This window comes from Dryobates pubescens, chromosome 19 (assembly GCF_014839835.1).
Source record: "Dryobates pubescens isolate bDryPub1 chromosome 19, bDryPub1.pri, whole genome shotgun sequence".
Lineage (NCBI taxonomy): Eukaryota > Metazoa > Chordata > Aves > Piciformes > Picidae > Dryobates > Dryobates pubescens.
The window spans coordinates 1,975,281-1,998,700 of NC_071630.1; the positions used below are offsets into that span (position 1 = coordinate 1,975,281).

Sequence of the window (23,420 nt, forward strand, 5' to 3'; positions counted from 1 at the left end):
CAGTTGGTTTTCCCCAGGACCTTCAGTTGCATTTCAACATCTTTCATTAATAAAAAGAGATTAAGGACACTTCAAGATTCATTTGAAGCCAGAGAGCTGCCCTTGGGCCCAAATCAAACCACAGCAGAAAGGGGAAAAAAGGGTTGGCCAAAGCTCATTTTGGAGTTCCAACCATGGAGAAAAGCCTGGGAGCAGGCAAAACCATGCTGGGGCACAAGGACAGCTGCTTCCCATCACCTCCAACAAGGTGGAAGCACACACAAGAGGACTACAAGCAGAGGAACTGCACTGCCTTCCACACCTTGTGGCATGGCTTTGGAGTTGTGAGAAGTCAAAACAAGGAGATGGGGGGAAAGCAGGGGGTTGCAGGGGCATTAAGCTGTAAATAGCATAGAATGATTTGAGTTGGAAGGGACCTTAAAGCTCACCCAGTTCCAACCCCCCTGCCATGGGCAGGGACAGCTCCCACCAGCCCAGGCTGCTCAAAGCCTCATCCAGCCTGGCCTGGAACACCTCCACAGCCTCACTGGGCAGAGAGGAACCTAATGAGGTTCAACAAGGATCTGCATCTGGGAAGGAATAATAAACACCAGCAGTCCAGGCTGGGAGGGGATCTGCTGGAGAGCAGCCCCCAGGAGAGGGACCTGGGAGTGCTGGTGGACAGGAAGCTCTCCATGGGACAGCAATGTGCCCTGGGGGCCAAGGGGATCCTGAGGGGCATTCAGAAGAGTGAGGCCTGCAGATCCAGGGAGGTTCCCTTCCCCCTCTACTCTGCCTTAGTGAGACCTCACCTGGAATACTGCCTCCAGCTCTGGGCTCCCCAGCTCCAGAGGGACAGAGATCTGCTGGAGAGAGGCCAAGGGAGGGCTGCAAGGCTGCTGAAGGGACTGCAGCACAGCCTGGGGAGGAGAAGCTGAGAGCCCTGGGGGTGCTTAGTCTGGGGAGGAGAAGACTGAGGGGGATCTGATCAGTGTCTATCAGTATCTTGAGGGGTGAGTGTCAAGTGGAGGGGGCCAAGCTCTTTCTGGTGGTGCACAGTGATAAGACAGAGAACAACAGGTTCAAACTTGAATCAATGCCTGTAAATACCTGAGGGCTGGGGGGCAGGAAGGGAGGGCCAGGGCCAGGCTCTGCTCACTGTGCCCTGGGGCAGCACAAGAGCCAAGGGCTGGAAACTGCAGCCCAGGAGCTTCCAGCTCAGCAGGAGGAAGAACTTCTTGGCTGGGAGGCTGCCAGAGGCCTGGAGCAGGCTGCCCAGAGAGGTTGTGGAGTCTCCTGCCCTGGAGCCTTTCCAGCCCCATCTGGATGTGCTCCTGTGTGCCCTGAGCTGGGTTCTGTGGTCCTGCTCTGGCAGGGGGGGTGGACTGGAAGATCACCAGAGGTCCCTTCCAACCCCTAACATCCTGTGAGCTGTGATCCTGTGCCAGTGTCTCCCCAGCCTCACTGCAAAGAATTTCTTCCTCATCCCCACTCTCAATCTCCCCTCTTCCAGCTCCCTGCCATTGTCCCTCCTCCTGTCACCCCCAGCCCTTGTCAAAAGCCTCTCCTCAGCTCTCCTGGAGCCCCTGCAGGTACTGGAAGGCTGCTCTAAGGTCTCCCTGGAGCCTTCTCTTCTACAGGGTGAACAACCCCAACTCTCTCAACCTGTCCCCACAGGGGAGGTTCTGCAGCCCTCTGATCATCTCTGTGGCCTCCTCTGGACCTGCTCCAGCAGCTCCATGTCCCTCTTATGCTGGAGGCACCAGAACTGGAGGCAGCACTGCAGGTGGATAGGGTTTGCTGCAACAGAAGGCAAAGGAGAGAAGCCAAGGGGAAACCTAAGCCCAACCTTAGCTCTGATGATTATTTTGTGTGTGTGTGTGTGTGTGTAGAGTCTTGGGATTTGAAGAGTCAGCTTGACAGCCTGAAAACTGGCTAACAGTTTGCTCACTGTTAACCCACAGTGCTGAGAGGAAATCTGTTCCAAAAGCAGCCCAAGTGGTTCAAAACTGCCTCTAAATATCACACCCCCACAGCATCTCCTGAGCCAGTCGAAGGATTTAGCAGCTGTGAAGGCAATACAGAAGGCTTTCAACAGCTGAAGTCAGAGGAGCTGCAGACTTCAGCACTGCTCACATCCTTCCCAAACTCAGCACATCATTTGGCTCCCAGCAGCTCATGGGAACCACCCCCTAAGTGTCAAACAGGTTCCTCTCCTCCTCCTCCCCCTCCTCCTCCTGCTGCTGGAGCTTGGAAAGCTGCACTTCTGCATCTTCCACTCTGCAGCTTCCAGGAAGACCACAGTGGTGCTCCTGGGTTGAAGAATCAGAATGGTAGGGGTTGGAAGGGACCTCCAGAGATCATCCAGCCCAACCCCACCACCCTGCCACAGCAGGGGCACCCAGGGCAGGGCACACAGCAATGCATCCAGGTGGGGCTTGAAAGTCTCCACACAAGGAGGCTCCACAACCTCCCTGGGCAGCCTGCTCCAGGCCTCCAGCCCCCTCACACCAAAGAAATGTCTCCCCATGTTCAGGTGGGACCTCCTGGGCTCCAGTCTGTGCTCACTGCCCCTTCTCCTGTCCCTGGGCACCACTGACAAGAGTCTGGCCCCAGCCTCTTGCCCCCCCCAGGCCCTTGAGGTCTTGCTGAGCATTGCTCAGCTCCCCTCTGGGGCTGCTCTTCTCCAGGCTCTCAGCCCCAGGGCTCTCAGCCTTTGCTCCAAGGCCCCTCAATACTTTGAGGTTGGAAAAGACCCTGAAGGTCCTTGAGTCCAACCCTTAACCCAGCACTGCAAGGTCACCATTGAACCACATCCCTCAGCACCACTTCTGCACAGCTCTGAAACCACTCCAGCCACGGGGAGCCCACCACTGCCCTGGGCAGCTGGCACAGGCCCTGGCAACCCTTTTGGGGGAAGCAATTGGTCCTCATTGACTCATGGAGTGGTAGGGGTTGGAAGGGAGCTCAGAGAGCTTGCCAAAGCAGAATCACCCAGGGCAGGGCTCACAGGAACACATCCAGGCAGGTTTGGAAAGGCTCCAGAGGAGGAGACTCTACAACCTCTCTGGGCAGCCTGCTCCAGGCCTCCAGCAGCCTCACACCAAACAAGTCTCTCCTCATGTTCAGATGGAGCCTCCTGGGTTCCAGCTTGTACCCTTTGCTCCCTGTCCTATCACTGGGCACCACCCAAAGGAGCCTGGCACCTTCACCCTGACCCCCACCCCCAGACACTGACACTCATCAGGTCCCCTCTCAGCCTTCTCTTCTCCAGGCTCAACAGCCCCAGGGCTCTCAGCCTTTCTTCACAGGAGAGATGTCCCAGCCCCTTCATCATCCTCATAGCCTCTGTTGGACTCTCTCCAGCAGGTCTCTGTCCCTCTGGGCAGCCTGCTCCAGGCCTCCAGCACCTTCACAGCAAAGAAGTTTCTCCTCACACTGAGGTGGAACTCCCTGGGTTGCTGTTTGTATCCACTGCCTCTTGTCCTATCAGAGAGCTGTTGAATGGTTTGGGTTAGAAAGGACTTGAAAGGTCATCCAGTTCCAACCCCCCTGCCATGGGCAGGGACACTTTCCACTAGATCAGGCTGCCCAGAGCCCCATCCAGCCTGGCCTTAAATCATTCCAGGGATGGAGCTTCTAACAGCTCCCCTGGGCAACCTGTGCCAGTGTCTCATCACCCTCATGGGGAACAACTTCTTCCTAAGGTCTAACCATAATCTCTCCTCCTCTAGCTTGGATCCCCAGTCCTACCACTACCCAACACCCTCAAAAGTCCTTCCCCAGCTTTCCTGCAGCCCCCTGCAGCCCCTGGAAGGCCACCAGAAGGTCTCCCTGGAGCCTTCTCCTCTGCAGCCTGCACAACCCCAACTCTCTCAGGCTGTGCTCAGAGCAGAGCAGCTCCAGCCCTCTGCTCAGCCTCCTGGCCCTGCTCTGGACACCTTCCAGCCCCTCCAGAGCCTTCCTGGCACAGAGGCTGCAGAGCTGGGCACAGAGCTGCAGCTGTGGGCTCAGCAGAGTGGAGCAGAGAGGCAGAATCCCCTCCCTGGCCCTGCTGGCCACACTTCTGCTGCTGCAGCCCAGGCTCTGCTTGGCTCTCTGGGCTGCAAGTGCTCCCTGCTGGCTCCTGCTGAGCTTCTCCTCCCCCAGCACCCCCAAGGCCATGCTCTCCAGCCTCTGGCAGTGCCTGGGATTGCCCTGAGCCAGCTGCAGGACTCATGCAGACCCCTGAAGGTGCCCTGATTTTCACCAAGGCTGCCTTGTGCAAGCTACTAAAGCCATGCTACATACCCTCTGAGGTGGAAATGCCCCAGGTGGAGAGGGAAGGGAAGAGGAAGCCATACTTACATGGTTGCAGTCTGAGGAGATTTCATTGTCTGGCTGAAAAGAGAAAAGAAACAAACAAGAGCCAAGGTCAGTGCTGCTGTGATGCATTCCACACACAGAGGAGAAACACAAGCCTGGGAGAAAGTGGCACATTGACACCACCTGCCCTTTGTGAGAAGCTGGCTGACAGAAGGAAGAGGAAGGCTGAGCAGCTGCATCATGAAAGTGACGAGTGCTAAGCAGAAGAGGGGGATTGGAGATGCTTCGGGGGGGGGGGGGTCTGGAGATGCTTGGGGGGGATTGGAGGTGCTTTGGGGGGGATTGGAGGTGCTTGGGGGGGGTCTGGAGATGCTTGGGGGGGATTGGAGGTGCTTTGGGGGGGGTCTGGAGATGCTTGGGGGGGATTGGAGGTGCTTTGGGGGGCATTGGAGGTGCTTTGGGGGGGGGTCTGGAGATGCTTGGGGGGGATTGGAGATGCTTTGGGGGGGGGTCTGGAGATGCTTGGGGGGGATTGGAGGTGCTTGGGGGGGATTGGAGATGCTTTGGGGGGGATTGGAGGTGCTTTGGGGGGGACTGGAGGTGCTTTGGGGGGGACTGGAGGTGCTTGAGGGGGGTCTGGAGATGCTTGGGGGGGATTGGAGGTGCTTTGGGGGGGATTGGAGATGCTTTGGGGGGGATTGGAGGTGCTTTGGGGGGGACTGGAGGTGCTTTGGGGAAATTGGAGATGCTTTAGGGGGGATTGGAGATGCTTTAGGAGGGACTGGAGATGCTTTAGGGGGGGGATTGGAGATGCTTTAGGGGGGACTGGAGATGCTCTATGGGGGACTGGAGATGCCTGGGGGGGTCTGGAGATGCTTTGGGGGGATTGGAGATGCTTTAGGGGGGATTGGAGGTGCTTTGGGGGGGACTGGAGGTGCTTGGGGGGGGGTCTGGAGATGCTTGGGGAGGATTGGAGATGATTGGGGGGTCTGGAGATGCTTGGGGGTTCTGAAGGTGCTTTGGGGGGGACTGGAGATGCTTTGGGAGGGACTGGAGGTGCTTTGGGGGGGACTGGAGATGCTTTGGGCATCATCTTCACAGAAGAGGACACAAGAGGAGCTGTGGTTCTGGAGGTGCTGCACAAACATCATCAGTGTCCTGGGGTTTGGCCTCAACCCAGAGGGCAAAGCAATAAGCCAACCAAGCCCAGCTGTGGGCAAACAAAGATGTGGTGGGTGAGTTTTACAGGGAGAAGTTGGAGATGATAGGTTGGACTGGATGGGCTCAAAGGTCTTCTCCAACCTGGTTAAACTCCACTCTGTTCCCTCTCTGTGATGGGCAGGGCCTCTGCCCTCCACACACTGAGGTGTTTATGGTTCCCATTTAGAATCAGAGAGTCAACAAGGATGGAAAAGACCTCAAAGATCATCCAGTCCAACCTGCCACCCAACACCTCCTGACTGCTAAACCATGGCTCCAAGTGCCACGTCCAATCCCCTCTTGAAGACCTCCAGGGCTGGGGACTCCACCACCTCCCTGGGCAGCACATCCCAAGGGCCAACAACTCTCTCTGGGAAGAACTTTCTCCTCCCCTCCAGCCTAAACTTCCCCTGGCACAGCTTGAGACTGTGTCCTCTTGTTCTGGGGCTGGGGGCCTGGGAGAAGAGCCCAACCCCCACCTGGCTCCAACCTCCCTGCAGGGAGTTGCAGGGAGCAAGAAGGTCTCCCCTGAGCCTCCTCTTCTGCAGGCTCCAACCCCAGCTCCCTCAGCCTCTCCTCCCAGGGCTGTGCCCCAGACCCCTCCCCAGCTTTGCTGCCCTTCTCTGGACACCTTCCAGCAGCTCAACCTCTTTCCTGACCTGAGGAGCCCAGAGCTGGACACAGGACTCCAGGTGTGGCCTGAGCAGTGCTGAGCACAGGGCAGGATCAGCTCCCTGCTCCTGCTGGCCACACTCTGCCTGCTGCAGGCCAGGCTGCCCTTGGCCTTCTTGGCCCCCTGGGCAAATTTCATAGAATGGGTTGGCTTGGAAGGGACCTTAAAGATCATTCCAGGGCCATGCCCAGGGACCCCTCCCCCCAGCCCAGGCTGCTCAAGGCCTCATCCAGCCTGGCCTGGAACCCCTCCAGGCAGGGGGCAGCCACAGCCTCCCTGGGCAACCTGTGCCAGGCTCTCCCCAGCCTCACTGCCAACAATTCCTTCCTCATCTCCAGTCTCCTCTCTGCCAGCTCCAAGCCATTCTCCCTGCTCCTGGCACCCCCAGCCCTTGCTCAGAGTCCCTCCCCAGCTCTCCTGGAGCCCCTTCAGCTCCTGGAAGCAATGTGAGAAGCACCACCTCCTCTCTCATCTGCATGTAAAGGGGCTGGCTCAAGGCAGCCCAGAGCTTTACACCAGGAGAAACTGGGCCATCTGATAGTCATCCCTCACTTCAAAATAGGCCTCCTTTTACAGCAATGAATCACAGAATGCTTTGAGTTGGAAGGGACCTTAAAAATCACCTAGCCCAAACCCCCCTGCCAGGGGCAGGGACCCCTCCCCCCAGCCCAGCCTGCTCAAGGCCTCATCCAGACTGGCCTTCAACACCTCCAGGCAGGGGGCAGCCACAGCCTCCCTGGGCAGCCTGTGCCAGTGTCTGCCCAGCCTCACTGGCAAGACTTTCTTCCTCATCTCCAGTCTCTGTCTGCCCTCTCCCAGCTGAAGGCACTGCTGTGACCTCCTGACGATCCATCTAACAGGCAGCCTCTGCCAGCCCAGCAGAGGAGCACCCCTGCTCTCCTGGCAGCTGCCTGGAAGGAGAACTGTGGCTGCAAAGCCTCCTGTCCTCCTCCCAGCCCTCTCCCAAGGGAGGAAGCCCTTGGAAAGAGTTAGCCACCCAAACCTGCACCTCCTCTCCACAGCAGAGCGGCGCAAGCGCAGGGCGAACCTCGCCGGCCCATCGCCCCCCGCGGGAGAACCAACCCCGACTCGGGAGGCCTCTGCTCCCACTGCCTCTGCAGCTGCCAGGCACACTGCTCCCACAGCCTCAGGCACCCAAACACAGCCCCAGCTCCAGCACAACAGGGACACAGACACAGCAGAGCGCAGGGACTTGGAATGGCATGGCATGGAATGGAACGGAATAGAATAGAATAGAATAGAATAGAATAGAATAGAATAGAATAGAATGGCATGGCATGGAATGGAATAGAACGGAATGGAATGGAACGGAATGGAATGGAATGGAATGGATTGGAATGGAATGCAATGGATTGGAATGGAATGGAATAGAATGGAATAGAATAGAATGGAATAGAATAGAATGGAATGGAATAGAATAGAATGGCATGGAATGGAATAGAACGGAATGGAATGGAACGGAATGGAATGGAATGGAATGGATTGGAATGGAATGGAATGGATTGGAATGGAATGCAATGGATTGGAATGGAATGGAATACAATGGAATAGAATAGAATGGAATAGAATGGAATAGAATAGAATGGAATGGAATAGAATAGAATGGAATAGAATAGAATGGAATGGAATGGAATGGAATGGAATAGAATGCACTAGAATGGAATAGAATAAAATGGAATGGAATAGAATAGAATAGAATGGAATAGAATAGAATGGAATAGAATGGAATGGAATGGAATGGAATGGAATGGAATGGAATGGAATGGAATGGAATGGAATGGAATGGAATGGAATGGAATGGAATAGAATGGAATGGAATAGAATGGAATGGAATGGAATAGAATGGAATGGAATAGAATGGAATAGAATGGAATGGAATAGAATGGAATGGAATAGAATGGAATGGAATAGAATGGAATAGAATAGAATGGAATGGAATAGAATGGACTAGAATGGAATGGAATAGAATGGAATGGAATAGAATGGAATAGAATGGAATAGAATAGAATGGAATGGAATAGAAAGGAATAGAATGGAATAGAATGGAATGGAATAGAATGGAATGGCATGGCATGGAATGGAATGGCATGGAATAGAATAGAATAGAATGGAATAGAATGGAATAGAATAGAATGGAATAGAATGGAATGGAATGGAATGGAATAGAATGGAATAGAATGGAATAGAATGGAATAGAATGGAATAGAATAGAATGGAATGGCATGGCATGGAATAGAATAGAATAGAATGGAATGGCATGGCATGGCATGGCATGGCATGGCATAGAATAGAATAGAATGGCATGGCATGGCATAGAATGGAATGGCATGGCATGGCATGGAATAGAATAGAATAGAATGGCATGGCATGGCATGGCATGGCATGGAATAGAATGGAATGGCATGGAATAGAATAGAATAGAATGGAGTAGAATGGAATAGACTGGAATGGCATGGAATAGAATAGAATAGAATAGAATAGAATAGAATAGAATGGCATGGCATGGCATGGCATGGCATGGAATGGAATGGAATAAACCAGATTGGAAGAGACCTTCAAGATCATCCAGTCCAACCTATCAAGCAATCCAACACCACCTAATCAACTCACCCATGGCACCAAGCACCCTATCAAGTCTCCTCCTGAACACCTCCAGGGATGGGGACTCCACCACCTCCCTGGGCAGCACATCCCAAGGGCCAATCTCTCTCTCTCTGTAAAACTTCCTCCTCACCTCCAGCCTAAACCTCCCCTGGCACAGCCTGAGACTGTGTCCTCTTGTTCTGGTGCTGGGTGCCTGGGAGAAGAGCCCAACCCCCACCTGGCTCCAACCTCCCTGCAGGGAGTTGCAGAGAGCAAGAAGGTCTCCCCTGAGCCTCCTCTTCTGCAGGCTCCAACCCCAGCTCCCTCAGCCTCTCCTCCCAGGGCTGTGCCCCAGACCCCTCCCCAGCTTTGTTGCCCTTCTCTGGACACCTTCCAGCAGCTCAACCTCTTTCCTGACCTGAGGAGCCCAGAGCTGGACACAGGACTCCAGGTGTGGCCTAACCAGTGCTGAGCACAGGGCACAATGACCTCCCTGCTCCTGCTGGCCACACTCTGCCTGCTGCAGGCCAGGCTGCCCTTGGCCTTCTTGGCCCCCTGGGCACACTGCAGGCTCATGTTCAGCCTACCATCAACCAGCACCCCCAGCTCCCTCTCTGCCTGGCTGCTCTCAGCCACTCTGCCCCCAGCCTGCAGCACTGCCTGGGGTTGCTGTGGCCAAAGTGCAGCCCCTGGCACTTGGCTGTGTTCAATCTCCTGCCCTTGGCCCCTGCCCCTCTGCCCAGCCTGTTGAGGTCCCTCTGCAGAGCCTCTCTACCCTCCAGCAGATCAACTCCTGCCCCCAGCTTGCTGTCAGCTGCAAATTTCCTGCCGATGGACTCACTGCCCTCCTCCAGATCATCAATAAAGATGTTAAAGAGCACACGGGGCCCAGCACTGCTCCCTTGATGATGATGAAGAGAAGCGGCATGGGCCCAGCTCTGGAAGCAAGCAGCCTCCAGCCCAAATTGATCTTCAAGGTGAGGCTCAACAAGGCTCTGAGCAGCCTGATCTAGTGGAAGATGTCCCTGCTGACTGCAGGGGGGTTGGACTGGAGGACCTGTGGAGGTGTCTCAGGGTTTTCAGGGGCTGTGTTGCACTCCAGGCGTTCCACCAGCACCCGAAGCAGCGCTTGGAGAGGGCGAACACAGCTGGCTGGGCTAAAAAGAGAGCAAAGCAAACAGTTCCCAGCCCTTAATTACAGCCATTAGTGACCAGGGGTTGGTGCAGCAGGAAGGGACAGAAATTACCTCTCCACTTGCAGCATAAAAGCCAACACAGTACCTGGAGGAGCACAGCAATTAAGGGCAGCTTAGGCAGACTGCCACCATCTGCACCCAGAGCTCCCAGAGTAAGCACAGCTATGAAAGTCAGCACAGACCCACATTAAAGGCTAGAAAAGCCCTCAAGGATCATCAACCTTTTGCTCAACACCTCCATGGCCACCAAACTGCATCCCCAAGTGCCGTGGCCAGGCAGCTCTCGAACACCTCCAGGCACGGGGACTCCACCAGCTCCCCGGGCAGCCTCTGCCAATCCCTGACCCCTCTTGCAGCCAAGAAATTCTGCCTCACCTCCAACCTACGCTGCCCCTGGCACAGTTTGGAAGGGCATAGGACAAGAGGCAATGGATTGAAACTGGAGCAGGGCAGAGTTAGGTTGGACACCAGGAGGAAGCGAGGGAGGGGAGCCACTGGAACAGGTCGTCCAGGGAGGTGGTGGAGGTCCCATCCCTGGAGACTTTCAAGCTCAGCCTTGGCTGTGCCCCTGGGCAGCCTGCTCTAGATGGAGCAGTCCCTGCTGCCTGCAGGGGGGTTGGACAAGATACATAGAATACATAGAATAAACCAGGTTGGAAGAGACCTTCAAGATCATCGCGTCCAACCCATCACCAATCCAACACCGCCCAAGCAACTAACCCACAGCACCAAGCACCCTGTCAAGTCTTCTCCTAAAAACCTCCAGTGATGGTGACTCCACCACCTCCCCAGGCAGCCCATTCCAATGTGCAATCACTCTTTCTGTATAGAACTTTTTTCTAACATCCAGCCTGAACCTCCCCTGGCGCAGCCTGAGACTGTGTCCTCTTGTTCTGGTACTGCTTGCCTGGGAGAAGAGACCAACATCCGTCTGTCTACAACCTCCCTTCAGGTAGTTGTAGAGAGCAATAAGGTCACCCCTGAGTCTCCTCTTCTCCAGGCTAAGCAACCCCAGCTCCCTCAGCCTCTCCTCGTAGGGCTTATGTTCCAAACCCCTCACCAACTTTGTTGCTCTTCTCTGGACTCGTTCCAGCAAGTCAACCTCCTTCCTAAACTGAGGGGCCCAGAACTGGACACAGTACTCGAGGTGTGGCCTAACCAGTGCAGTGTACAGGGGCAGAATGACCTCCCTGCTCCTGCTGGCCACACTGTTCCTGATGCAGGCCAGAATGCCATTGGCCCTCTTAGCTGCCTGGGCACACTGCAGGCTCATGTTCAGTCTACCGTCGACCAGCACCCCCAGGTCCCTCTCAGCCTGACTGCTCTCAGCCACTCTGACCCCAGCCTGTAGCTCTGCATGGGGTTGCTGTGGCCAATGTGCAGAACCCGGCACTTGGATGTGTTAAATCTCATGCCGTTGGACTCTGCCCATCTGCCCAGCCTGTCGAGGTCCCTCTGCAGAGCCTCTCTACCCTCCAGCAGATCAACTCCTGCCCCCAGCTTGGTGTCGTCAGCAAATTTACTGATGATGGACTCGATGCCCTCGTCCAGATCATCAATAAAGATGTTAAAGAGCATGGGGCCCAGCACTGATCCCTGGGGCACACCACTGGTGCCTGGCTGCCAGCTGGCTGTGGCACCATTCACCACCACTCTCTGGGCTCAGCCTCCAGCCAGTTCCTCACCCATCGCAGTGTGCTCCCATCCAAGCCGTGGGCTGACAGCTTGGCCAGGAGTTTGCTATGGGGAACGGTGTCAAAGGCCTTGCTGAGGTCCAGGTAGACTACATCCACAGCCTCCCCACATCCACCAGGCGGGTCACCTGATCATAGAAGGAGATCAGGTTGGTCAGGCAGGACCTGCCCTTCCTAAACCCATGCTGGCTGGGCCTGATCCCTTGGCCATCCTCTAAGTGTTGTGTGATTGCACTCAGGATGACGAGCTCTGCAGGTCCCTTCCAACCCAGTGCAAACTGTGAAGCTGTGAACAACCACACCACAACAACCCAACCCCTTCTTGGTTGCTTCAGCTCTTTCTGCATCCTCCAAGCCAGTCACCTTTGCTACAGATTAAAGCTTAAAGCTCAGTGCTTCTGCAAGGATGAGGCCAAGGAGATAACAGGCTGGTTCTCACCAGCCTGGGCAAGCTGAAACAAGCCTTTCCTGAAACACACAGCATGAAGATACCACACTTGGAAATCCTGCCCTTCCCCTGGGCTCTCCAGCAACCCACAGCTCTGGGAAATCAAATCTGACTCTTCTGAGAGGAGTTGTGGAAGTTCAGTGGGACCTTGAGGAAGCTTCAGCAGTGCCTATGTTGACAGTTGAGCCAAAGATCTTGGTGGGACAGACTGCCCAGCGAGGCCCCATCCCTGGAGATCTTCAAGGTGAGGCTCAGCAAGGCTCTGGGCAACCTGCTCTGGTGGAGGATGTCCCTGCTGACTGCAGGGGGGTTGGACTGGATGACCTTTGGGGGTCCCTTCCAATCCAAACAATTCTATGATCTGGCCAGGCATCCTTCCTGTGTGGAGCAAGATGACCACCTGCTAGCCAGAGGCTGTGATCCCTCTTCCCACTGCCAGTGCAGGAGAGGTGGCTCCAGTGGCAATGCTGAGCTGCTTCTCCCAGTGTAAGTCAAGCCAAAGGAGGAGATGAATCCTCCTATCATAGTGTCATAGAATCAGTCAGGGTTGGAAGGGACCACAAGGATCAGCCAGTTCCAACCCCCCTGCCATGGGCAGGGACACCCCACACTAGATCAGGCTGCCCACAGCCTCATCCAGCCTGGCCTTAAACACCTCCAGGGACAGGGCCCCAACCACCTCCCTGCACAACCCATTCCAGGGCTTCACCACTCTCCTGGGGAAGAACTTCCTCCTCACCTCCAGCCTCAATCTCCCCACCTCCAGCTTCATTCCATTCCCCCCAGTCCTATCACTGCCTGAGATCCTGAGCAGTCCCTCCCCAGCCTTCTTGGAGCCCCCTGCAGACACTGGAAGGCCACAATGAGGTCACCTCAGAGCCTTCTCTTCTCTTCTCTCTTCATCTTGTGTCTGATAAATGGAATGGTTGAGTTTGAGCAAGGGGAAGAACATCTCCCCAGTGCAAGCCATGCCAGTTCTGCCTTTCTGAGGAGCCAGCCTGTGGCCCTCTACCCTTCACATCCACCCAAGAAGCAAGAGCAGTCTCAGAACAATGAGCTTGGGCAGGAAAGAGCCACTGGAGAAGGCTGCATTTCCAATTCCTGCTAAGGGGAGCTGGGGAGCGAGAGAAGCTGCACTGTGTCATTGCCAGGGGGAGAGCTTGAGCAACAGGGATGGCTCAAAACCCACCCCCAGGGCAGGTGGAAGGAGGAAAGCAGCCCAGCCCAGCACCACATCCTTGTTGAGGCATTTCAGGAGAGGAAGCTGATGGCCAGGAGGATGTTCCCCTGATCAGTGAGGCAGAAAGAGTCTTCTTGCAGCTCCTAAGTGGAGGATTGAAAGCAGACTCCCCAGAAAGCACATCTGCCTCTGGGCTCAGAGCAGCTTTGCTGGGAACACAGTGCCTCCCTGTGCAGTCCTCCAAAAAGCTCTGCAGAACTCTTTCACCACACCAAGAGTCACCTTCCAGAGCATGAACACCACTCCCTGCCTCCCAGGAACCTCAGGGTGCAGAACACAGAGCAGATGCAGGAGGAGCTGAACAGAACAACCATTTCCTTCCTGCACCAGATTCTGTGGCCCTGCTCTGGCAGCAGGGTGGACTTGGGTGATCCCCAGGGGTCCCTTCCAGTCCCTAACAACCTCTGATCCTCTGGGGCCTTCCACTCACCCCCAGACCACAGACACAAGTCCCTCTGGAGGGCTAAGAGGTTACCATTGTCACCTCTACAGAGAGCTCCAAAGGTTTGCAGGGATACCTGCCACCCCCAGACAGACCCCCAGCATGGTGAGGCTTGGAAGTGGCCTCTGGTGATCACCCAGCCCAGCTCCCCTGCTAAAGCAGGGCACCCACAGCAGCTTGCCCAGGGGCACAGTGACCAGGTAGGGCAGAAATCTCTCCAGCCAAGGAGGCTCCACAACCTCTCTGGGCAGCCTGCTCCAGGCCACCAGCAGCCTCACACCAAACAACTTTCTCCTCATGTTCAGGTGGAATCTTCTGGCTGCCAGTCTGTGCCCTCTGCCCCTTGGCCTGCCCCTGGGCACCCCTGAGCAGAGCCTGGCCCCAGCCTCTTGCCCCCCACAGCTCCTTTAGCTCCTGCTGAGCATTGCTCAGAAGCCCTCTGGAGCTGCTCTTCTCCAGGCTCAGCAGCCCCAGGGCTCTCAGCCTTTGCTCTCCACAGAGCTGCTCCAGGAAAGCAGCTCAGATGGGAAGCATTCAGGTTCTCAGGGCAGCAACCCCAGGGTGTTCAGAAGTGCCTGTGCTCACCCCTGAGACCTCAGTGCCCTGAGCCAAGCCATGCCAGCCAGCCCCTCCTAAACCTTCCTGCTTCAGCAGCAGCATGAAACTAGGTCACAACCATGCAGCAGATGAGGAACCCAGCAGCAGCACTACCCAGGCTCAAGGAGGCAGGAGGTGTTGGTGGCTTAGCCTCAGAAAGGGACCATCCTCCTGCTGGCTCCCAGCTACACAGCATCACCAAGCTTGGAAGAGACCTCAAAGATCATCCAGTCCAACCTGTCTCCACAGACCTCAGGACTAGACCATGGCACCAAGTGCCACATCCAATCCCCTCTGGAACACCTCCAGGGATGGGGACTCCACCACCTCCCTGGGCAGCACATCCCCAGGGCCAACAACTCTCTCTGGGAAGAACTTTCTCCTCTCCTCCAGCCCAAACCTCCCCTGGCACAGCTTGAGACTGTGTCCTCTTGTTCTGGGGCTGGGTGCCTGGGAGAAGAGACCAACACCTTCCTGGCTACAAGCTCCCTTCAGGGAGTCAGAGAGAGCAAGAAGGTCTCCCCTGAGCCTCCTCTTCTCCAGGCTAAGCAACCCCAGCTCCCTCAGCCTCTCCTCCCAGGGCTGTGCTCAAGGCCTCTCCCCAGCCTTGTTGCCCTTCAAGTCTCTCAATGTTCTTCCTAACCTGAAGAGCCCAGAGCTGGACACAGGACTCCAGGTGTGGCCTAAGCAGTGCTGAGCACAGGGCAGGATGAACTCCCTGCTCCTGCTGGCCACACTCTGCCTGATGCAGGCCAGGCTGCCCTTGGCCTTCTTGGCCCCCTGGGCACACTGCTGGCTCCTGTTCAGGCAGCTGTCAATCAGCACCCCCAGGTCCCTCTCTGCCTGGCTGCTCTCAGCCACTCTGCCCCCAGCCTGTAGCTCTGCCTGGGGTTGCTGTGGCCAAAGTGCAGCCCCTGGCACTTGGACTTGTTGAATGCCATCCTGTTGGCCTCTGCCCATCTGCCCAGTGTTGTAGTTTGAGCTGGGTGCCCCCCTGGTGCATTCACTTCCTGTGTCCAGAAGTCCAGCCCAGAGGGATGGACACAGGAAATTGTGTATTTCCTACCATAATCCTTTGCACCACTATAAGATCCAGTGCGGGGTCTGGCACTTCCTCTTTCCTTCCCTCTCCGAGACTTGGTAACTGGGGGAGAGATCTCCCGGCCATGGGCCTGACTGGGCCCAAGGCCACAGGGGGATGGGCAGTCTCAGGCCTGGCCAGCTGAGACTAGCCCAGCAGAGGGAGGGGGAAGAAGGAGCCCTGGGGGTTTTGGATGCACCCTCAGGTGGGGATGGGATCTTTCTTTGTCACTGCGCTTTGGGTTTTCTGTAACATTCACTGCTTTCTATTTAAACTTTCATCACTTTTGCAATCCGTTTGTCTGAGTCGTTATTTCTGCCTGTGGTGGGGAGGGGACCTGCCCCAACCCATTACACCCAGCCTGGCAAGGTCCCTCCGCAGAGCCCTTCTGCCCTCTAACTGACCAACATCTGCTCCCAGCTTGCTGTCAGCTGCAAATCTGCTGATGGCTGACTCAATGCCCTCCTCCAGCTCATCAATGAGGAGATTGATCAGGCTGGGGCCCAGCACTGCTCCCTGGGGCACACCACTGGTGCCTGGCTGCCAGCTGCCTGTGGCACCATTCACCACCACCCTCTGGGCTCAGCCTCCAGCCAGTTCCTCACCCAGCTCAGAGCTGCTGTCCCAGCCGGGGGCTGACAGCTTGGCCAGCAGCTTGCTGGGGGGGATGGTGGCAAAGGCCTTGCTGAGGTCCAGGCAGTCCACATCCACAGCCTGCCCCACAGCCCCCAGGCAGTGCCCTGGGCATGGAAGGAGCTCAGGTTGCTCAGGCAGGACCTGCCCTGCCTAACTCCATGCTGGCTGGGCCTGAGCCCTTGGCCATCCAGTCTCACGGACTTGAAACCAGCCAGGTTAGAATCAACACAGCCTTTGTAGAGAGGGAAAAAGAGAAAACCACACATCAGCCAAGCCCTCGTGCTCCAAAGCCACTGAAACATCCTGCAGCTCTGCACCAACAAGCAGATGGCTACAGGAAAGAGTTCTGGCACATCCTCCCAAGGGCTGGAAGAGTCAGGAGGGGTAAAAAACCATCCTCAGAAGCAGTGAGAGTGGAAGTTCCAAACAAAGGAGAAGGCTTTGTCATTTAGCTACACCAGCCCAGGCTGCCCACAGCCTCATCCAGCCTGGCCTTAAACACCTCCAGGGACAGGGCCCCAACCACCTCCCTGCACAACCCATTCCAGGGCTTCACCACTCTCCTGGGCAAGAACTCCCTCCTCACCTCCAGCTTCATTCCATTCCCCCCAGTCCTATCACTCCCTGAGATCCTCAGCAGTCCCTCCCCAGCCTTCTTGGAGCCCCCTGCAGATCCTGGAAGGCCACAATGAGGTCACCTCAGAGCCTTCTCTTCTCCAGACTGAACAGCCCCAACTCCTTCAGTCTGTCCTCACAGCAGAGCAGCTCCAGCCCTCTGCTCATCCTCCTGGCCCTGCTCTGGACACCTTCCAGCCCCTCCAGATCCCTCTTGGGATAGGGGCTCCAGAACTGGAGGCAGGACTCCAGGTGGGGTCTCCCCAGAGCTGAGCAGAGGGGGAGAATCCCCTCCCTGGCCCTGCTGGCCACACTTCTCTTGCTGCAGCCCAGGCTCTGCTTGGCTTTCTGGGCTGCAAGTGCAAGCAGCCACATTGCTCTCTGCTGTTCACCCTGTGGTCTCAGGAGTCCAATCCTCCACCCTGAAGGCCAGGCAGGCCTCCCAAAGCTCCTTGCCTGCTGCTCCCTCCCTGTGGCCCGGGTGGCACAGCAGTCAGGGTGCCTGTCCTCAGCCAGGCACAGCCAGGACCTGCAGGGGCAGCAGCAGTGCTGCTTCAGCCCTGCTGAGTTCACATTCCCACCTTCCACCTCCCAGCCCAAAGCAGAACATCCAAACAGGTGGGAAGCAGCCTGGGCTATTTTTAGCTCCTGCCAGCTATGCTATTTAGAGGAACACACACATCAAACACCTCCAACGAGCTGCTCCAGCCCTAACCACAAACCACAAGAACAGGGTTAGTCTGCAGCCTTCCCTCTTGCCTTCAGGGCAAGAGGGGAGAGAATCAGACTCTCCCACCAGCCCAACTGCCCCAGTTTCTTAGGGATAGAGACAAAAGTCATTGGGAGTGTTCCCTCTCCTGGCACTGCTGCCACAGCCAGCTGGCAGCCAGGCACCAGTGGTGTGCCCCAGGGAGCAGTGCTGGGCCCCAGCCTGTTCAATCTCCTCATTGATGATCTGGAGGAGGGGATGGAGTCCCTCAGCAGTGAGTTTGCAGCTGACAGCAAGCTGGGGGCAGGAGCTGAGCTGGGAGAGGGCAGCAGAGCTCTGCAGAGGGACCTCAACAGGCTGGGCAGAGGGGCAGAGGCAGGCCAGGATGCCCCCAGTGCCACGGCCACCTCCATGCACACCTCCAGGCATGGGGACTCCACCACCTCCCTGGGCAGCCTGTGCCAGTCCCTGACCACTCTTGCAGCAGAGAAATTTTGCCTCCTCTCCAACCTAAGCCTCCCCTGGCACAATTTCAGGCCATTTTCCTGTCCTTCTATCACCTGAGACTAGGGAGAAGAGACCAACCCCAACCTCACTGCAGCCTCCTTTCAGGGAGCTGTAGAGGGCAGTGAGGTTTCCTCTCAGCCTCCTCTTCATGTCTTTAAGGATTAGAAGGCACTTAATCACTTACAAAACTTACAGGTGGCCAGGAAGGGCTTCTCCCTCCTTTTCCCTCACAATTCAGCAGCTTGAGTTATGAGAGTTGCTGCTCTCCCCAGAAACATCAATAATGGTTAAACACAACTTGGGTCAGCCAAAAAACCCTGGTGAGGAGAAGTCCACTGAAGCCTTAGTCATGCAGGAGCCCCCACCAGCAGCTTCTGGGAGCAAGAAACAGGAGAGATTCAAAACAGTGCCAGCAGCCAGAAGCTGAGTCACAGCATCATAGAATGGAAGGGGCTGGAAGGGACCTCTAGAGATCAGAATCCAATTCCCCTGCCAGAGCAGGATCACCTTGGGCAGGTGGCACAGGAATGCATCCAGAGAGGTATTAAAAGTCCTCCCTCACAGACTCAAGAAGGTTGGAAAAGACCTCAAGGATCATCAAGTCCAACCTGGCACCCAACACCTTGTGACTAACTAACCCAAGGCACCAAGTGCCACATCCAATCCCCTCTTGAATACCTCCAGGGATGGGGACTCCACCACCTCCCTGGGCAGCACATCCCCAGGGCCAATCTCTCTTGCTGGGAAGAACTTCTTCCTAACACCCAGCCTGAACCTCCCCTGGCACAGCTAGAGACTGTGTCCTCTTGTTCTGGTGCTGGGGGCCTGGGAGAAGAGCCCAACCCCCACCTGGCTCCAACCTCCCTGCAGGGAGTTGCAGAGAGCAAGAAGGTCTCCCCTGAGCCTCCTCTTCTGCAGGCTCCAACCCCAGCTCCCTCACCCTCTCCTCCCAGGGCTGTGCCCCAGACCCCTCCCCAGCTTTGTTGCCCTTCTCTGGACACCTTCCAGCAGCTCAACCTCTTTCCTGACCTGAGGAGCCCAGAGCTGGGCACAGGACTCCAGGTGTGGCCTGAGCAGTGCTGAGCACAGGGCACAATGACCTCCCTGCTCCTGCTGGCCACACTCTGCCTGCTGCAGGCCAGGCTGCCCTTGGCCTTCTAACCTCACCTGGCCCAGGAGGTTCCATCTGAACATGAGGAGAGACTTGTTTGGTGTGAGGCTGCTGGAGGCCTGGAGCAGGGTGCCCAGAGAGGTTGTGGAGTCTCCTGGTGTGGAGAGCTTCCAACCCCTGCTGGATGTTGTGCTCCTGGGCAAGCTGCTGTGGGTGCCCTGCTTTAGCAGAGGGGTTTGGACTGGCTGATCTCCAGAGGTCCTTTCCAACCCCCACCATGCTGAGATTCAGGGAGGCTGTGCTGCAGCTGCTGTTAATTCTTTCCTGCTTTCCTGCAATTCCAAATGATCTAAAAAAAGAGATTTATTTCTTTTTCTAATCATTAGAAAGGAGAAAAAAAAAGAGGGGGGGGGCGGAAATCAGCCAGCTCTTCTCAAGTCTCTTTGGAATAGAATAGAATAGAATAAACCAGGTTGGAAGAGACCTTCAAGATCATCAAGTCCAACCTATCATCCAACACCATCTAATCAACTCAGCCATGGCACCAAGAATCCTCTCAAGTCTCCTCCTGAACACCTCCAGGGATGGGGACTCCACCACCTCCCTGGGCAGCACATCCCAATGGGCAATCACTCTCTCTCTGTAGAACTTCCTCCTAACCTCCAGCCTAAACCTCCCCTGGCACAGCTTGAGACTGTGTCCTCTTGTTCTGATGCTGGGTGCCTGGGAGAAGAGCCCAACCCCCAGCTGGCTCCAAGCTCCCTGCAGGGAGTTGCAGAGAGCAAGAAGGTCTCCCCTGAGCCTCCTCTTCTGCAGGCTCCAACCCCAGCTCCCTCAGCCTCTCCTCACAGGGCTGTGCCCCAGACCCCTCCCCAGCTTTGTTGCCCTTCTCTGGACACCTTCCAGCAGCTCAACCTCTTTCCTGACCTGAGGAGCCCAGAGCTGGACACAGGACTCCAGGTGTGGCCTGAGCAGTGCTGAGCACAGGGCAGGATCAGCTCCCTGCTCCTGCTGGCCACACTCTGCCTGCTGCAGGCCAGGCTGCCCTTGGCCTTCTTGGCCCCCTGGGCACACTGCAGGCTCATGTTCAGCCTACCATCAATCAGCACCCCCAGGTCCCTCTCTGCCTGGCTGCTCTCAGCCACTCTGCCCCCAGCCTGTAGCTCTGCCTGGGGTTGCTGTGGCCAAAGTGCAGCCCCTGGCACTTGGACTTGTTGAATGCCATCCTGTTGGCCTCTGCCCCTCTGCCCAGCCTGGCAAGGTCCCTCTGCAGAGCCCTTCTGCCCTCTAACTGACCAACATCTGCTCCCAGCTTGCTGTCAGCTGCACATTTGCTGATGGCTGACTCCATCCCCTCCTCCAGATCATCAATGAGGAGATTGATCAGGCTGGAGCCCAGCAGTGCTCCCTGGGGCACCCCACTGCTGCCTGGCCGCCAAGGTCTCTTCAGCGAGGAGCTGAAGCTTTTTCTTCCAGAGCAAGTTCTTGTGGCAGGTAGCAGGAAAAGTGATTGCTGCCTGGCTCATTTCTCACAGGGGAGCTGCATTTCCTATCAGAGGGCTTCTCCAGCAGCCTTTACTACAGACATCTGCAGCAGTAAGGAAGTGAGTCACCAGCCCACTGGCAAGCCTGATTCACAGCACTCAGGCTATTTAGGAAGCTGGGGACAGAATGGAGGGGAAAGGCAGATGCAAGCCACAGGTCACTTGAAGAGAACAGCTATAAAATCCAAACTCTGTTTACATGTAGTGGGTTGGGGTTTTTCTTTTGGTTGGTGGTTCCCCTCCCCCCCCTTCCCTTTCTCCTTTTCTCCTTGGGCATCATTGCATCAAAAGCCCAGGCCCAGCGTGGTGGTGGAGGGAGCTGCAGAGCTCTTCACCTGGCTGAGTCAATGTTTTCTTTGGGGAAGAAAAAGCAAACTCTCATGTTTAGTTTAATCCTGGATTCCAAAAAAAATATAACTAAATCATGTGGATTTGGCTCAAGAGGAAAAACAAAGCCAAGCAACCAGCACAATCGACATGAAGAAGGCTGCACAGGCAACGGCTGAGGGAAGGTTTGCTTGGGGCTGGAAACAAACCAGCACAGCAAAGCCCTGCCTGCCTTCAGGACAGCACCACAGCATCACCAAGGTTGGGAGAGACCTCAAAGATCATCCAGTCCAAGCTGGCACCACAGACCTCAGGACTAGACCATGGCACCAAGTGCCACATCCAGTCCCCTCTGGAACACCTCCAGGGCTGGGGACTCCACCACCTCCCTGGGCAGCACATCCCAAGGGCCAACAACTCTCTCTGGGAAGAACTTTCTCCTCACCTCCAGCCTAAACATCCCCTGGCACAGCTTGAGATTGTGTTCTCTTGTTCTGGTGCTGGGTGCCTGGGAGAAGAGCCCAACCCCCACCTGGCTCCAACTTCCTTTCAGGTACTTGTAGACAGCAATGAGGTCTCCCCTGAGCCTCCTCTTCTCCAGGCTAAACAACCCCAACTCACAGTCTCACAGCATCACTAAGGTTGGAAGAGACCTCGAGGACCATTGAGTCCAAGCTTTCTCCACAGACCTCATGACTAGACCCCTCAGCCTCTCCTCCCAGGGCTGTGCCCCAGACCCCTCCCCAGCTTTGTTGCCCTTCTCTGGACACCTTCCAGCAGCTCAACCTCTTTCCTGACCTGAGGAGCCCAGAGCTGGACACAGGACTCAAGGTGTGGCCTGAGCAGTGCTGAGCACAGGGCAGGATGAGCTCCCTGCTCCTGCTGGCCACACTCTTCTGCTGCAGGCCAGGCTGCCCTTGGCCTTCCTGGCCCCCTGGGCACACTGCTGGCTCATGTTCAGGCAGCTGTCAATCAGCACCCCCAGGTCCCTCTCTGTTTGGCAGCTCTCAGCCACTCTGCCCCCAGCCTGTAGCTCTGCCTGGGGTTGCTGTGGCCAAAGTGCAGCCCCTGGCACTTGGACTTGTTGAATGCCATCCTGTTGGCCTCTGCCCCTCTGCCCAGCCTGGCAAGGTCCCTCTGCAGAGCCCTTCTGCCCTCTAATGGACCAACATCTGCCCCCAGCTTGCTGTCAGCTGCAAACTCACTGCTGAGGGACTCCATCCCCTCCTCCAGATCATCAATGAGGATATTGACCAGGCTGGGGCCCAGCACTGCTCCCTGGGGCACACCACTGGTGCCTGGCTGCCAGCTGGCTGTGGCACCATTCACCACCAGAACATGCACACAAACACCCTGCTGCAGCACCAAACCACTGAATCCCAGCAGGGTGACCACTGCAAGGGACCTCTGGAGATCATCAACCTGCTAAAGCAGGGCCCCCACAGCAGCTTGCCCAGGATCACAACATCCAGTTGTGACCTCAGGGACCTCCAGAGATCATCCAGCCCAAGCCCCCCCTGCCACAGCAGGGTCACCCAGGGCAGGGGCACACAGGAATGTATCCAGGTGGGGCTTGAAAGTCTCCAGAGCAGGAGGCTCCACAACCCCTCTGGGCAGCCTGCTCCAGGCCTCCAGCACCCTCACACCAAACAAGTCTCTCCTCATTTTCAGGTGGAACCTTCTGGCTTCCAGTTTGTGCCTGCTGTTCCACATCCTGTCCCTGGGCACCACTGAGCAGAGCCTGGCCCCAGCCTCTTGCCCCCCCACAGGTCCTTTAGATCTTGCTGAGCACTGATCAGATGCTCTCTGGGGCTGCTCTTCTCCAGGCTCAGCAGCCCTTCTTCCTCACAGAGCTGCTCCAGGCCCCTCAGCACCTTTGAAGCCTCTCTAGGTCTCTCTCCAGTAGTTCCCTGTCTTTCTTGAACCAGGGAACCCAGAACTGGACCCAGTTGGCCTCACCAGGGTGGAATCAAGGGGGGACTTCTGGCCACACTCTTTTTAACGTACCCCAGGAGCCCACTGATGTTCTTGGTCACCAAGGCACATTGCTGGCTTTTGTGGTACCTCTCTTCAGTTCACTTCACTGACTAAAAGGTTAAATCAGGTAACTGGAGTACTGATCCAGTTCTGGAGCCTCTGCTACAGGAAGGATCTGGACCTGCTGGAGTGTGTCCAGAGAAGGGCCACAGGGATGAGCAGAGGGCTGGAGCTGCTCTGCTCTGAGGACAGACTGTGGGAGTTGGGGCTGTTCAGTCTGGAGAAGGCTCCAGGGAGACCTTCCTGTGGCCCTCCAGGATCTGAAGGGGGCTACAAGAAAGCTGGGGAGGGACTTTGGAGGGGGTCAGGGAGTGACAGGGCTGGGGGGGGGGGGATGGAGCAAAACTAGAAATGGGGAGATTCAGATTGGATGTGAGGAAGAAGTTCTTCCCCAGGAGGGTGGTGAGAGCCTGGCCCAGGTTGCCCAGGGAGGTGGTGGAAGCCTCCTGCCTGGAGGTGTTCAAGGCCAGGCTGG

General features: G+C 56.3%; 1 protein-coding gene across 1 annotated transcript in view; it reads right to left on the reverse strand.

Annotated features, from left to right (window-relative positions):
* Window positions 1-23,420, reverse strand: part of GLG1 (golgi glycoprotein 1) — a 144,172-nt gene that overhangs the window by 64,098 nt on the left and 56,654 nt on the right. The window contains exon 2 of the mRNA XM_054170236.1: window positions 4,327-4,359. Within this exon, the coding sequence (XP_054026211.1) occupies window positions 4,327-4,359 (33 nt within the window). The remainder of the gene's footprint in view (window positions 1-4,326; window positions 4,360-23,420) is intronic.